Source organism: Pipra filicauda, unplaced genomic scaffold (assembly GCF_003945595.2).
Source record: "Pipra filicauda isolate LSUMZ 115617 unplaced genomic scaffold, ASM394559v2 scaffold277_size1012519_pilon, whole genome shotgun sequence".
NCBI lineage: Eukaryota > Metazoa > Chordata > Aves > Passeriformes > Pipridae > Pipra > Pipra filicauda.
The window spans coordinates 761,405-775,836 of NW_024104395.1; the positions used below are offsets into that span (position 1 = coordinate 761,405).

Consider the following 14,432-nt stretch of genomic DNA (forward strand, 5'->3'; position numbering starts at 1 on the left):
TTACCTCTTGAGGAGTGAGAGGAGTAGAACTTTATAGAATTGTGGAATCATAGAATGGTTTGGGTTGGAAGGGACCTTAAAGTTTATCCAGTTCCAACCCCCCTGCCATGTGCAGACACACCTTCCACTAGGCCAGGTTGCTCATAGCCCCATCTAGCCTGGCCTTGAACACTTCCTGAGATGGAGCATCCACCGCTTCTCCTATGCCAGTGCTCCAGCAGTCTCACAGTAAAGAATTTTTTCCTAATATCTAATCTAAACTTGCCCCGTTGAGTTTAGAGCCATTATTTCTTGTCATATCCCTACATGCCCTTGTAAAAGTCCTGCTCCTTCTTTCCTGTTGGCCCCTTTCAGGTTCATAAGGCTGCTATAAGGTCCTCTGAGAGCTTTCTCTTCTTCAGGCTGAACAACCCCAACTCTCTCAACTTGTCTTCATAGGAGAGGTGCTTAAGACCTCAGATTATCTTTGTGGCTCTCTTCTGGATCTGTTTCAACAGATCCATGTCCTTCTTATGAAGGAACTGGATCCTTTTGATGCAGCCTAGGACACGGTTGGCTTTCTGGGCTGCAGGTGCACATTGCCAGCAAGACACTCCCAAGTCGTTCTCCTCAGGACAATTCTGAGTAAGTAGGTAATGAAGGAAGCAGAGTAGAATGTCTTTTCACCCTTCTTTGCGGAAAAATGGTGTTTCTGTTATGCTGTGTTTTGGATGTGGCCAGTTGTTTCCTAGTTATTTAGAAGGTGAAGGAAAACAGCTCCTTGTTGGATTAGTATTGACAGTAGACTACAACTCTGTAGTAGTTTCATTCACATTCAGACTTCGCAGTGTTTTGGCTAGAAGGTGACCAGAAAGAAGAGCTCCTGCCTGAAAGCCTCTAATTATTTTTGAATCTGCTTAAAGTCTAGAATAATAAGCTATTGTGTTTTGTGTATAACTGAAGCTCCTCAATTATCACTACGGCTACTGTTTTGCAGTCTGCAGCCTGGGGAAGGTAAATGTCTCCTTTGTTTTTTAACTAGTGCCAGAATGTAAAGGAGAACTCTGAGAGCCAGTGGGTAGCCAGAGTGTGGAGTAGATCTGAGTAGAATTAAAAGGGGGGAATGTGCAGTGGAAGCATATTTTCAAGAGGATGAAGGCTTTTATACTTGCTTTAAATGCAAAAAAATAGAAATAATAGTGACAAGGCTTACTTATTGTGGCAGATGTTGGGTCATACAGAAGTTATATGTGGAGCACACATGGCTTCTATAAGAACATATCTCTATTTATAGCATAATGCTTTAAAAAAACAGTTTGTTCTCATAGTTGGAGGTTGTGGAAGAGGTCCTTAGTAACATCACTTGGGAAAATTGCAGTCCTGAATAGCACAAGAACGTTACCAGGAAGACTGTAGCCATGGCATGTAAAGTTGAAGGAGCTTATTTTAAAACTGTTGGCATTAAGAGATTGAAGCTCCCCAACTTGACATTGTGTAAATTGGATACTTTGCCCAGTGGCTATTTATGTTCTATTTTTATACTTTAAGGTGAAACTATAGTCATTCTATGTGTTTGTGCTGCCTTAGTAATGGATTATACTTGCTGTTCTGTCTCAGATGTTAGTTTCTGAATTTGTTTTGATCACACACTTGTATGCATTGCAGATTTTTAGTTTAAATCTGAAAAAAGTAATTGGGTGGAACAGAAACCTGAAACAGAGCCATGAAAACTTAAATAATAGTTACAACTTTCTTTTTCTTGGACTGTCTTTGCTAATAGAATCTGTTTAGGGTTTTCTCTGCTACCCCTGTGTTAAGTTATCTGCATTTGAAAATAATTCTTCAGCTTCTTCTCACATTTATTTCTTGCATTCTAAAAGGACCCTCCATCTTTTGAGGCTGCTCCAATTGAATTAGAATGATTTGAAAATCTGAGGCATCTTTTTATAGCATGGGGTAGTTATTAATCTGCAGCACTGAATTCTGTTTTTTATTTTATGTTTGAGGCCTTTACTGGAAGGCAGTGAAAGTATTTGTATCTGCTCTGTAAAAGTGTTGCTCGCTACTGCTATACATTTCCTCTTTAAAGACATACATGTAATCTTGGAACATTAGTTTTAAATCTGTATGTATTTAGTGAAAGAATAGTTTTTTAGCTTTAATTCAGATACATGACAATGTATATGTAATGGGACTGTAATAGGATTTCATTCTTTCCTTGAAGTTCAACCAAGCGGAAAGTTTGAGAAATTAAAACTTTAGGCTGAAGACAATATTCTTCAATGGATGTTATTATCCGTGAAGTTCCAGTTGTCTCAATTCCCATCTAGTACATCAGTACTTAAACTTAGAGATCTGGGTCACTTAGTGTTTCATCCTTTGGGGCTTTTCTTTTTCTTTGAAGGTCACTTTTATCACCAGTCTGTTCTTTCTGTTATCAATCCTGTTCTTCCACCTTTGGCCTTAACCCCCTGCTAGAGAAGAAAAACCCTGCAGAGGGAGAGGGTTTTGAAGTTAGAGCTCATAACTGCTTTTACTTTGTTTTTCTCACAGTTCCTTGGTGTGCTCTAATTTTTTAGCTTGTGCTTGTTATCTTTTCTAGGCAATATCTGTCAAAATATTTGTAATCCCTAGCATGCTATTTATTATTTTTCTTGAGAGTGCCTGAAGCATTCCAGAGCTCCAAGTGATGAGCAAGAATGAAGGCTTCCTAGTCTTTTGCTAGTAGCCAAAACTTAGGCAAGCATTAGGTCAGGAATGATTCTTAGTGTCTTATTTTGGTGACTTAAGACTTAAGCTCTTAAAGTAAGGGTTGAAACACTGTCTTTTTGCAAGAAAATTCAGTTGGTTATGCTAATACTTAGGAATGTAAGCCTGGCAGAATTGGGGTTGCATGAGATTTTCTCACGGTCCTTGAAGAAAAACAGCTTTTCCTTGCATCTGTCTTTTCTGATGTGCTAGTAAACCAGGATACCTTCTTTGATATGTCATCCTGAATGGTGCTAAACACCAACAGCTTCTTTTCTAAAAGGAATATTTTAACTAGTTCTGAAATTCACAGTTCCGAACAGTGATTCCTTAATACTGCTGAGCAATACTTTTGCCACAGCATGGCAAGGAGGTAAGAAAGCTGAAGTAGATGGAAGGAGGCAGAAGACACAAGTTTGGGCCTGTCTGGAGAAACATGGAAATATCAAATACTGAGTGTTTCGGCCTTGTCTTACTTGAAATTAAAGATCAGTTTAGCCCTGGAATGTTCGTGCTTGATGTGAAAATGAAATTGAACTTTCTGTTTATTTAGCAGCAACATTCTAGCTATTAGCTCTGTTAGGGGTTTCTGTACAGTGCGCTGGTGTGGGAAAGCTTGTTTCTTTTGTCTTAATTTTGGGAAAAAGAATGCTGCAGAATAACAGCCTCAAATGGATGAAATTTAGTTTGTCATGCTTTAATTAATCAGAGCCTTTAAAATTGCTGACTATAATAGTTTTCCCTTGGTTTCATGTCAACGACAAGGAAACAACTGTTATGCAGAAGTGTAATGTGATTTTTTTTTTTCTAGGAACTCGTTTTGAAGTTGCTGATCAACAATATAATTAAAACATTTTAAATTATCTCATTACATATTAGAAAAATCCCCTTATAGACACAAACTTTTGTGTTTGCACCAACTCAGTCTTTTGGATGATCGAAAATTTGGACTATATTCTACCAGTCTTTGTTTAGATTCAAGTATGTTGAGCATGGCTTGACTGTTATGATGGCAGTGTATTATGCTGTTTGAGTGATAGTGTCAAAAGTCTTGTCTTCTAGCAGAGAGAACCAGGTATTTGACTTTTCATCCCTTAGCACTTCTAAGAATTTATGTGACTGTTTCTGCTCATTGTAAAAGAGGAAACAAAAATCCCCCAAACTCTCAGTGCTTCTATTCCATGTGATTTTTGTAGTTGGGAAAAACATTCACACTTTTCACACATGGGAATAACACTTCTACCATTTGGGGTAGCATAAGTCCATGATGTTAATACTCTAAAAGGAAAATCTAGGTTTTTAATGAATAACTTAGTTTGCTCTGCGTCTTTTTAAAAAGGTCTGCAACTTGTATAACCAGTCCAGAACATCTGTGGGTAGCTATAGATATAATAACCAGAGAAACGGTGATATAAATAAAGCAAGCTGTACAGATATATAGTTTATTACTAGAGATATCTTTCAGATTTCCTTTCAGTAGTTTAGTTATGATGTATATAATGCTGTATGTTATGGGGCAATATTCTGACACTTGTCTTGTTTTCAGAGCTGTTGATAGGCAGAATTTCTTGGAGACAGAACTGAAGACATTACAGGCCTCACACAAGGACCTGGAGAGCTTCCTCAAGTGGCTTCAAGAGGCAGAGACGACAGTTAATGTTCTGGCAGATGCATCCCAGCGTGAGAACACTGCTCAGGACAGTGCCTGCATAAGGGAACTCAGAAAGCAGATGCAGGTAAGAAACTAAATAATACTGCTGTTATTCATGCCTTTTCTCAATGGCAAGTGTTATAAAGGAAAGCTATGTACTAGGGTAGGGAAAGCAGCCTGTTGAAAGGTGTTTAAAAAACAGTATTTTAGAAGTCAGACGTATGAAGGAAGCAGATTTTTCTTCCTAAGGTTTGAAGCACATATTTTTGTGTACATCTGTGACACTGAGGGCTCTTAAACGTCCTTGGAGGGTGACTGTATTCAGAAAGTGCATGCTTGATTAAACCAAGTCATGTTGTGGGATTGTCCAACCAAACAGTTTAATCTACTTCCCTCCAAGTAAAGCCCTCCTGGGCTGCATTGTCTCCTATTTCTGCCTGCCGCTTTCCTCTTGCTCTTCTAGCAATCCAAGAAGTTGTTGTACTTGGATTGACTCCTCTCCCTCTCCTACTGCCCAGCAGCTCCACAGCTGGCTTTCCTTCTTGTACAGGCCACAGACTGGAAACCTGAGAAAAATGACTGAGGAGTCTGACACCACTTATTAAATCTTGCGCTCTGGGTTTGGAGTAATGTCATCTGTGATCTAAGTGGGTTTGAACAGTTTATAATGAAAAAAGGATTTGCTTTTAGTAGTGCTGTTAATCCGAACATATCTGAGCTGAATTTAAATGAAACGAGACTGTTTGAAGTATCTGATAGCAAGCTGTTCTCATTAATCATAGTGAAGAGCACAATGTATTGTGGAAGCTTGGATCTGTTGAAGATGGCATGTCACTCACCAATGTTTATATGATTCTTGTCAGTCAGGTAATGCATCTGTAGAGATGTGGTGAAATGCTGAGACTAGTCTCTAGTGGCAACACCTAGAAATTAATATTATACTTTCTACTGGCACCCCTCCCCCCAACTACTAATGTAGTGGAGGTGGAAGACCTAAAACGGGGCACAGGAAGCTAGCAACGGAAGGCAGTGTTGTGTGTAAATAGACTTATTTCTGCATTACCATGCATTTTGTGTAGTCAATCACACCAAGATAAAACCGATATGTCTTGATTTTTTTTTTTTTTTTTATTGGTTGGTTAGTTGGTTTTCTGTTGGCTCTATGCAGCTGTGAAACGCTGTGGATATGGAAGATTGTTTGCTATCCTTTGTTGTCCTGCAATCTGGTTAAAATTACCAGAGTTGTGTTGTGTGATGGGGGAGAACGGTTGGGCAAGACTTCCGGCTGTGTGGAGAAGGTCCATATCCAGCTTTGGACTGTGCATGTTGTCCTGGTTTATAATTGTTGAGAAGGTATATAGAGATGCTTCGGACATGGCCTCTTCCTTTTCAGCATCCCATTACCTGGTATTGTCCATATTTTTCTGTGACTCTGTGCTTCTACACACTGTGCACATGAAGCATGATCATTTAACTTAGCCGTGACCTTACATTATATTGTAAGCTTTTTCTAGCTACCCGAGAAAGCATCAGACTATCATAACATAGTGTTTTCCAAAATGAACTTTGACTCCTACCATCTTAACAATCTTACTTTAAATATCACTGAAGACATTCATATCATGAAAATGGCAAACACTCCAAAATCAATGTTTCTGTTTTTAAATATTTGTTGAACTTCTGAAAACAAAACAAAGCTCTAATGTCTTGCTGCACCTTAAAAAATCAAACCCACTCCCTTGCAAGTTCTTTCCATGTTGAGTGGTGTAAAATAACAATGGTTGTTCTCTTGGTGTTTTGTTGAATATGTAAAGAAGTTTCTTTTAAATGGTTTTAAGAAGAATGCAGGGCTTGTGACTTTCTCTGCTCTGTGTAAAGGTGCCTCTGCCCCCAAGGCCTGTGCATTAAGTAAAATTTTACTATGAGTTTAAGGTGTGATAAATTATAGGTAAAAAGTGCTGAACCTAGACAAAATATAATGAATTTGTTGTTGTTGCTGTTGTTACATGTCATGCGTTTTCAAAATAGGATCGTCTGTTAAACCAGCATCTGTGAATGCGTGGGAGGACTACCCTCCATTACGTTTTGAGGCTAACTTGTTTGCTGGCAGCTCAAGCCACTCTACATCAGTCATCTGGGCACTGAAGGCTTGTTTTGCCTTCCATTGTGGTGTCTAAGGCTAGCAACAGTACTATGCAAATAATGCAAACTTTCAGTCTGGTAGTAGTTTGTTTTTGAAAAGGAGAAAATCCATAATTGTCTCATAAGTCTTGTCCGTTCATTATCTCGGTATCTAAATGGTTCCATTCAGGTTAATGCCAAAACATTCCAGTCTGCATTGGAAAATGTTTAGCATGAAAGAGGTTAAAACCTAATTTGAAGCAAGATGCCAAAACTAAACTAGGAAATAGTTGGATGTAGTCCTGGGTCAATGTGGGACATCTTGGGCCTACAGATGTGAAGGTGTTTGAAATAATTTGAAAGTTTTGTTTTATTGCAAATAAAAATCAACGTGACTAGTGGTGTGCAGTTTTTCTCACTGCTGGATTCAAACTTGTATATTAACTGGGAAGGACAAAAGCAGAAGTGAAGAAAAGCAGATGTGGACTGTGGGTTCTATCTTATACAGAAGAGCCTTGAGCTCTTGGACAGTCGTTTCTGAATGCCTTGTTGGTTTTGGACTTGTGCTGCTTCATAGGTTTCTTTAAAAGGTGTTTGGTAACAGAATATCAGATGATAATGGTAGGTTAGAGCTGTTAGATTAAAGGAACAGATTTGTAGTGGGAGGGAAGAGCAGATGTAAGCCAGGAGCAATGATGTAGAAGGGAATGGTTCAAATGAGTGGTGGAGAGGAAGAAGACGAGTGTGGCAAAGTGGAGAGTACAGATGGTAAGATTTTTATATGCAGAAGAGAATGAAGGCTCTCTTTCCTCAAAATGATGTTGTCATTGATGCTGGACAGATCAAGAACAAAACAGAGTGGTAGAAACATTGATTCAGTCTTAAAGATGAAAAGGTTGTCTTAGCAGAACTGGATGGGAAGAGTTTTCAAATGTCCTGTATGCAGAACCTGCATCTTGCATCAATCACATTGGTAGGAAAGTGCCTTAGAAGAGGCAGACCAGTGTATAATGCACTAAGCTATGCACTAAGCTCTGCATTATTTTGGGTCATATGAACTTGTCAGGATAGCTGTTGCCTCCCTGTGTGCTTGAAATGCATACGTACCTCTTCATGTGGCAATATGCACATTAAATAATATGACTTGTGGTGTCTTACCACTTACTGTGTTGATAATGGCCTCCCTGAACCTTTGCTACAGCAGCCCCTCTGATACAGCTGTAAAGTAGATTCATCTTAGCACCTTTGGAAGCAATAAGGAGTAGATGGCTCTGGTTACACTGCCATATCATCACACCACATATCACAGCACTCTGTGTTGGCTGTGTTGCATTGTGGGTGCCTCACCAGTAGCAAAACACTTCCATGCTCCTGAGTGTCCTGATGTCATCCTTAGATGGCTTAAATTAGCTCAGTTGGTTAGAGCATGTTGCTAATAACAGCAGTGTCATGGGTTTGACCCTGGTACAAACTATTCACTTAGGAGTTGGACTCAAAGATCCTTGTGGGTCCCTTCCAACTCAGAATACTTGGCGGTTCTGATAAGAAATAATTCTGCTTTATCATGGGAAAAACATCAAAATTATGTTAGCTCTTTGAAATTCAAGGACGACTAGAGAAAGGGGTGATAATGTGGCTGTATGCTTTTACTTTGTCAAACCCCTGTTCTTTCTTGTCTGAAGTCGTTCAGGAAAACGAAATTGGAAATGGCTCCTGAAAAACATTCCTTCTTTCTGGTGCAAGTGATAATCCTTTGAGATCCCTTTTACTAAATCAGCCTTAAGAGAGTTTTCATAGAGAAACCTCTAGCAAAGAGGTTTACCCCCTGGGGTTTTTCCTTTTGCATTGGGTAATCTAGTTTTGAGAAACACCTATGTGATTTATTATTCTTTAATGTATGGCTGATATAATTAGGGCAGGTATCCCTGTGCTCCTCTCTCAAGATTTATAACACAATCTGTTATTCACTCTACAGCTCTGCCAGAGCTGCATTCAGTCTGAGAACGAGAGCATCCTTTTCCAGAGTGAGGGAGCAAATGCTCAGTCTGCTGACAGAAAGCAGCTACTACAGAAGAACAACTGTTGTGATACACTGGAACCGTCTTCCTGAGGGAATTCTTTTTTTGTTCCTGCATCTTTCAGGCTTAAATTAATAACCTTTTTCTGGCTATTTAGTGCACTCCTTAACAGTAGCAGACGCTCGGCTGCTCAACTTCATTTGCCCTCTGTAAAAGCAGAGCTGAGCAGTACTGGTTAGAAGAACCTGTGAAGGCTGTTTTTTTTTGCATTTGTTTTGTGGGGTTATTTTTGGAGACCAACTTATGCTATATCAATCTCCTTTGCCTTTGAAACGTATAAAGCCTGTAGCTTGCAAAAGCAGTCCTGGAAGAGAGCATGCTCAGAAAGCTGGCAAATCATTGTCCAGTGACCGGGAGGAAATGATAGTTGCTCTTCATTTATAATGCAAATTCTGAGGTGTCTTCAGAAGTGTGGCAAACTTAAAATGATGGCTGTGGTGAGAACCTCTCTGCAGAAAGTTGTGGTGTTGTTGCATCGTTTACAGAGGATGGCAGTTTCTTCTCCCCGCTACCAGAAGCTTTGTAAGGTAAGAAATGTAAGCCCTAAATCTCGAGTGTGTGTAATGCTAACTGTGTTGTCTTTCTGAGATAAAAAGAAAGTAAGCATGGGATGAGTGTCAAAAGTATCTAGGCTATCCAGTGTGTTTTTAAGCCTGCCATGCTCCTGTGTGTGTTTTGTTAAAGAATGCAATAAAAGAAAAAAAACAACCAAAACCCTTCTGTTTGTCAGAGTGATATTTTTTAAAATAAAAGTATTCTCTCACCCACCATGTAAGTGTCTGGAAGGAAATTGTTATATTCAGTGATTTTTTTTTTTTTTTTTTAAATTACTACCAATTCTCCTTTTCCATGGGACTTAGTTAATTCTTGGTAAATGTGATACTTTAACTCCTGTTTACCCATTATGTAGAATAGCTGTGTTTTTCCATGCCCAGTGTTTTTTTCCTTTTGAGATTTATGAAACTTTTAATTAGGAATGAGTTCAGCAGACTAATATGCAGCCATTAAATTCTGACTTCACCTATAGAGTTCTTTTGGAATAAAAAAATCAGGAAAAGTTGGAGGAAAAGCATGTTGACATAGGCTACCACTTACTGGTATTTTTGATGGTACCTATTTTGGTGGCCGATGTTTTCTATTTCCAGCAAGACTGTATTTATGTTTTGGTTTTTTTCACAGGTTCAGTAGTTCTGAACCTTAGTACTGTGGTGATAATCTAGAATACCTAGTAAAATTCACTTTTCAAAGTAGTTTGATTGCTCACAAGATTAAAATAAAAAATTAATAAATTTCAAACTGGTCTGCAAAGTCCATGAATTAATACTGCTGCGGTGTTGATGCCTCTGTGGTCATACTGTGATATTATTATTACACTTTAATATAATGATCCTGTCTTGAAACTTTGCAAAACTATAAAATTTGAGAGGTCTTCAGCTGTATATATACTGATGTAACCTAACAGAAATTCTGTTTGTCTTCCTTTTAACTAGTTTTTCTATTCTTACTGCTTATGATATTTTAAAACTGCTTGTGTTTCTTGATGAAAATGTCTGTTTTGCATCCAAGGTTTGTGAGAACCAAAGTGCATGATCATGTGTTGTTCTGATGATAAAGCAAAGCCACTGTAACTCATCATACTTGCTTCAATCTGAAATGGACTTTCATATAAAAATTTCATCAAGTTAAAGAGATCCCATCTCTATGGTAGGGTTTGGAAGTAAGGAATGAGTATCATGTGTTATCTGGTTCATAATAGTGAAGCTTGTAGAGTAAGTTCTGGCATATGGGGAAAACATTGTCTTCAAATGGCTGTTTTAGTGTGCTTCTGTTTACAAAGCTGTACTAAGAGCTGTATCTTCATTATGAAGAATGATAGTAGTTTGTGTACATACAAGCTATTTTAACAAACATTCCTCAGATGTTCTTGTCTGTCAGTTCTGCCATTAAAGAGCCTGTTTGCTTTTGTGAATAAAGCAAATGTTTATTTATTTAGTGTAAAGACATGGGTTATAATTGCCTATTTAGTCACATTGTTGTGTATAAACTTGTTTGTAAAATGTTTGTCAAACAACTATTTAGTGACTCTTACAGTAATAATTATTTGCTAATTAGCCTAAGAGCCTAGTAAATGCTTGCATACTTAATATGTTGAGTTTAAATCCTCCCAAAGGGTAGTAAAAAATTTTTCTAAAAGGCTGTTATTAAAATACATTTTCTGAGTGAGAACCCATGCAGTGATAGCCTTGGGAATGACACATTGCTTGAAATTACACATTGTAAGTCTTTCTGCTTGTTAAAAAGTCGTGTAGATTAGTGTTTTCAGATGTCTGTGCCTAGTTTACTGAAAGCAGAATTGTTGGTCTGCCTGTAGAGTTAAATCAGACACTGACTGGGGGGGGGGGGTAGAAAAGAAATGGTTTACAATCCCAGTCACTTCCAGCAGGTGTCAATGTAAGGCAATGATATATGGAAGTCTGGTGATGGAAACGTTAATGCTTAGATGAGAAAATGTATGGAAATTACTAAAAGCGACCATGACAGCATGTCAGGAAGGATTTCTTGTAGTGCTCTGTATACTCCTGTCTTCAGAATGTCAGAAGTTTGTACATGTCATGTGAACTCACTGGATACGCTAATATAGTTCAGATCTGCTGAAGAGTAACTATTTACTATAGAGTATATGAATTATTGTGTTATGTCCAGGGTAGATGCTTCATGAAATAGCATCTAAATGTTTCATATGAAGTGTTCTCTGAAGCATAACAGAGGGCCAATGAAATAAACATTTAAAAAGTGCCAATGAAATATTTAAGACAAATTCTTGAAGTTTAGTGTTTGTTTTAAACTGTACTGTTTATAAAAGAATAAGCAAGGCTTTATTATTGAACTGTACTGGAGAAACTCATAATGGTTCCTCTTAGAAACCTCACATAGAACAGCACTCAGCATTCATAGTCTTCATTTTGCAAATTTCTTTAAAGCAGAAACAAAAATAAACACTTTTGTGTGTTACAGCATTGCTAAAAAACAGGAAATCCAAAGTTTAGGATATTTCTTCTGTTGCTGCATTTTCTTTCACTAATTTCTTTGTACCAAGGTGAGTTCTGTCAGATAGACCTTTTTACTGGTATTGCTATTTGATTCTTTTCTACTGAAATTAGTGGCATACCACGGCAAAATGTCTGTGCTTAGTGCTGTGTTGTCAGTGTGTAATAAGTTTTGCTGGATTGTTTTTAGCAGCTTTGTTTCATAACTGTTTTGTAAGATTTTGATGCTGACAATGAACAACTAGAAAACTGGTATAGGCTGTCATGTGCTATGTGTTCTTGTGATTGTCCCTAAAGAATGTCTTTTATTAGTTATATACAACTAGCTCAGACTGGAATGAATTTATAACAGAAAAGATCATGGTAAGGTACAAATTGGTAGATTTCTTCAGAGAGACCAGAGCAACAATATTACTTATGAAAATGAAGTAGAAAATTGTGAAACTTTCTCTAACTTCCCTGACAGAAGTTAAAGAATAGTGCATAGTCAGACAACTAAATGTTTACTTTGAAATATGTGTCCTGCTTGTGGAATTCGACTGTGATATTTCTGAAACACATTCAGGGACTGAACCATTCATCCACTGGAAAACAGGCTGAGGAACATAGCTAGTAGCTGAGATAGTATTTTCTCATTTTTGTCTCACTTTTCTGATGAATCTTGGAGAAGAACCCTCTTTATAAATAAATAAATAAATATTCAAACCCCTTCATATAAAAATCCTTGAAGTCTCAAACCCGATCCAACGTGAGTTTTCACTCTTTAAGTGATACGTGGTAACTTGGGTGAGTTCCTGACTACCTCAGCTGTGATGAGAAATGCTTCATCAGAAATACATGTGGTTCTTTTTTAAGAATACATAACTTAAAATACAATTTTCTCATTTTATACTGATGTTTTGTTTTGTTTGTGGTTTGTTTTTTTTTTTTCTTTATGGCTAGTGTTACATTTATAAAACTGCAGGAAGTTAAAAGCACAGTGAATGCTGGGGTCAGAATCCTTATTTTGCTGTGATACTGGTGATGCATTCCAAAAGACATTTACATTATGTTGAATTTTGAGAGTAGCAACAACAGCTCTGTTCCTATGAAATTTTGAAAAAATGTGAAGGTCATGGTGGTAGGGCAAAAAAAGGCATGAAAGGCTAGGTTGAGAAATGGATAGGTCAATCCTGGTTCAAATGAATTCCACAAAGTTAAATTTTCTAATGTTTGCTTGACTTCACATTGTTTTAGAAAATAAATCCTTGGCACTTGATCACATTCAGGTATAAAATACAGATAATCAAGTGTGGATGAGGAGAAACAGCGACGTAGTACATTCATTGGACAACAGAAGTGAGAACAAAAGTTAAATTTGGAAACATGTCCTGAAGTAAGCTACTGTATTAAGCACGTTGTTGGTTGGAAAACGAAGCAGTGTCTCTGTCGTCAAAAGCGTTGCTAAATTATGCAGACAGTTTCTTTTTTTAGATGAGAAAGTTAAGTCCAGACTGCTTGATATGGTTCTAGTTGTATAGGGACATTCTAATTAGATTTTGATCTACAAAAAAAAAGCCTTATGGAGAGAGGAGGCCAGAATTAAAGGGAGCCTTGGATAATAATGTTCCCTGATTGTGATTGTAGAAGGGCTTTTGACACAGTCTCTCACAGTCAAATTGGGGATATACGGACAAGATAGATGGGCCAAAAGGTAGGAAGAGAACTGTCTGGACCATTTGTGTTCCTCAAGGGTTGGAACTGAGAGTGGTACTGTTTAGCACTGTTATGAATCCAAACAATGAGACAGAGTGCACCTTCACCAGGTTTATGAATTATGTTAGACTATGAAGGAACAGTTCTGTTCCAATTACTTGGGGCCCCAAGTGGGAGGAATGGGCTGACAGGAACCCCATAAAGTTTAAAAAAAAGAAAAAAAAGGGGGGGGCAAAAAGACCCCAAAGCAAACTCTTGCACCTGGGAAGGAGTAACCCAATGCATTAGTACAAGCTGTGTGAGAGGGTTCATAGCCAGATAGGGAGCAGTGTTTATTTTTGTCTACTTAGCAATCAGGAGGTCATGTCCAGAATACCATTGGTTGATTTCAGGCCGACAGTTTGAGAAATAGTTAGAGGCTGGGGAGAGTGCAGTGCTTGGGGGCTGGATCACATGATTTAGGAGTCATGGTGCAGGGAAACAGACTTCAGTTAGTTTGCAGGAGAGAAGGCTCCAGGGATTTCCAGCTGCTGTCACTGCCTACCTGCTGGATTGTTATTATAGAAGATGGAGCCAGTCTCCTTCCCTGTGGAAGGAAAGAGGTGGTGGGAGCAAGCTGCAGCATGAGAGTTGGGTGTAAGGGCTACAGCAAGTGTAGCTGAGCACTGGAGTGGGTTGCCCAAAGAGGTTGTTTTATTTCCATCTCCAGAGGTATTAACAGTTGTAGTGGGTAAGGCCCTTAGCAGCCAGACCTAACTTTGAAATTGGTTCCTGGAGTTGGCAGGAGGTTTGACCTCCAGAGATCTTTCCAACTCCAATTTTCTATGATTCTCTGTGCTAGTGCCGTATTAGCTTATGAGTGAAGAATAAAATAGTCAAAACGCTAGTGCAGCAGTTTTCAGCTGTGACTGGGTTGCCCACTTCCTATCAAAAGGAACTTCACGTTTTTACCCCATGTGAAAAATTCTTACAACTCTGCTGAATTTTGATTTAAATCTGGGCCTGCTATGAGTCTGCTGTACAGCCACAGTATGTATTCATTTGCAAATCCTTTTGCTGTAGTCTGACTTCAATGGTAACAATGCAGTACAGTCAGGCATTTGGTGCATATCT

General features: G+C 38.3%; 1 protein-coding gene across 2 annotated transcripts in view; it reads left to right on the forward strand.

The window, feature by feature from the left end:
- UTRN (utrophin) overlaps positions 1-14,432 on the forward strand; it is a 365,977-nt gene that overhangs the window by 157,280 nt on the left and 194,265 nt on the right. The window contains exon 52 of one of the 2 annotated variants that reach the window (XM_039382610.1): positions 4,274-4,463. In XM_039382610.1, coding sequence (XP_039238544.1) covers positions 4,274-4,463 — 190 coding nt within the window. Of the gene's footprint in view, positions 1-4,273; positions 4,464-8,555; positions 9,105-14,432 lie in introns of those variants that run through there. The other variant, XM_039382611.1, reaches the window with a different exon arrangement.